Source organism: Marmota marmota, unplaced genomic scaffold (genome assembly GCF_001458135.2).
Source record: "Marmota marmota marmota unplaced genomic scaffold, marMar, whole genome shotgun sequence".
Classification (NCBI taxonomy): Eukaryota; Metazoa; Chordata; class Mammalia; order Rodentia; family Sciuridae; genus Marmota; species Marmota marmota.
Genome location: NW_026000019.1, coordinates 24,213,813 through 24,215,406, shown reverse-complemented (window position 1 = coordinate 24,215,406; position 1,594 = coordinate 24,213,813). Strand labels below are relative to the sequence as shown.

At 62.4% G+C, this 1,594-nt stretch overlaps 1 protein-coding gene across 1 annotated transcript in view; it reads right to left on the bottom strand.

The window, feature by feature from the left end:
- LOC125618730 (LIM homeobox transcription factor 1-alpha-like) overlaps positions 1-1,283 on the bottom strand; it is a 2,830-nt gene extending 1,547 nt beyond the window's left edge. The window contains exon 1 of the mRNA XM_048810211.1: positions 1,011-1,283. Coding sequence (XP_048666168.1) covers positions 1,011-1,086 — 76 coding nt within the window. The 5' untranslated portion in view covers positions 1,087-1,283. The remainder of the gene's footprint in view (positions 1-1,010) is intronic.
- Positions 1,284-1,594: the final 311 nt, after the last annotated feature.

Below are 1,594 nucleotides of genomic sequence, written 5' to 3'. Positions count from 1 at the left end.
ATGCGAGGCGTACAGAAGTCGGCACGCGCTCCCGCCGGCGCAGTGCGGGCCGGGCCTCGGTACTTCTGCGGGGCTGGCAGAGCTCCGCGTTTTCGAAAGGGAAGCCGAGAGAGCAGGCAGGGCGTGTGGCTTCGTTGGGCCTGGCGGGGCGGGGGTCCTCTCCGGATAGGCTTTCTCCCCCAAACCTCTCATCCTCTGCCCTCTGCCCGCTCGGCAGTTCAGTAGGGGAAAGAGGCAAGAGGTTTAATAACAAAGGAAATGTACCCCGCTAATGAGCAAATAAATAAAACACCCTTCTCCTCAAACTCGAAAAGCACCGGGGGCAGTGGGGAGACCCACAACAAGAATCCCTGGACGGAGGTCTGGACGCCCGCGTGCGTCACTCTCCTGAGTCCCTTGAGCCCTTTCTCTTCGGTGGCTCCAAGGGGTTGGGGGAGGAGCGGCCAGAGGAAACCCACCGGACCTGCGGTCTAGCTTCAGTTAATTAAAGCCGAGGCGAGGGCCCTGCAGCGCCGGCTAATCCCCGCGCTGCGCTGCCCACCGGCCCGGAAAAGCCTCTCGGCCAAAGTACCCAAGACTTAAAATTGGGGATGGAGTTGGTGCGGGTGAGAAGACGGCTCGAACTTGGGCGCTCGGGGCCTCGGACTACGGAAGCTCCTACCGAGGCCGCCGAGAAATGGTTGGCATTTATGAGCCGTCGATCAACTCCATGATTAAAAATCCAGCCCTGAGTATTTTTAATCACTTGCCACTCAAACGCCTGCGTGCAGGCTCTCCCGCCCCCTGCGACTTTGGGGAATTCGGTGCCCGGGGCATGAGGCCCGGGAGGCTGGTGGGTTTCATTTAGGTTGGGGCGACTCGAAAGGACTGACAGGCAGATCCGGAGTGGGCTCCACTGCGGGGATGGAAAAGACGCCAGCGCCCTGTGGCCTGCAGGTCACAGTCAGCTGGGACCAGAGCTCCGGGCCGGCGGCAAGAGGGTGCTCGGGGACAACCGCCTGAAAACTCACCTAGCAACGAGGAGAAGGAGGCTGAGGTCTCGATTGCGCTTTGGAAATTCTCCTCCATCTTCAGGCCGTCCAGCATGTTCGAGCCGGGCCGGGAGGACCTGTAGAGGAGAGGAAAGGGTGCGCCTGGAGTCCGTGCCCGCTGGGATTCGGCGCCCGCAGTTGCCGCACTCCTGGGAGAGGACGGAGGGAGTGTCCAGGGCGACCAGAATGAGCCAGGAGGGTAGAGTCCAGCCAAGGGAAATGTGGGTGGGAGGAGAGAGACGAGTCACAGCGAACGGCTCCGACTGCTCTGATTTCGCTTCGAGTCAACGCATTATGTACTTAGGCCTCCGCCCCCAACTGCGTTCCTCCTTCTCCTGACCCCCGCCCCCCATCCCGTCCCCAGGTTTCCCATCCCGAGACCGACTCCGCCCCGACCTGTACTAAAGTGCGCCCAGGGGACGTCTCCGCAGGAACTCAGCTACCGGGTGATGAGATGAACTGAGGGGTGTCCTTCCTCGCGCGGCCGGCCGAGGCACGAGGGACCACGGAGTCTGCAGCCCGCGTCCCAGCCACCACGTATCGGCCCTCACCTGCCTGGGGTC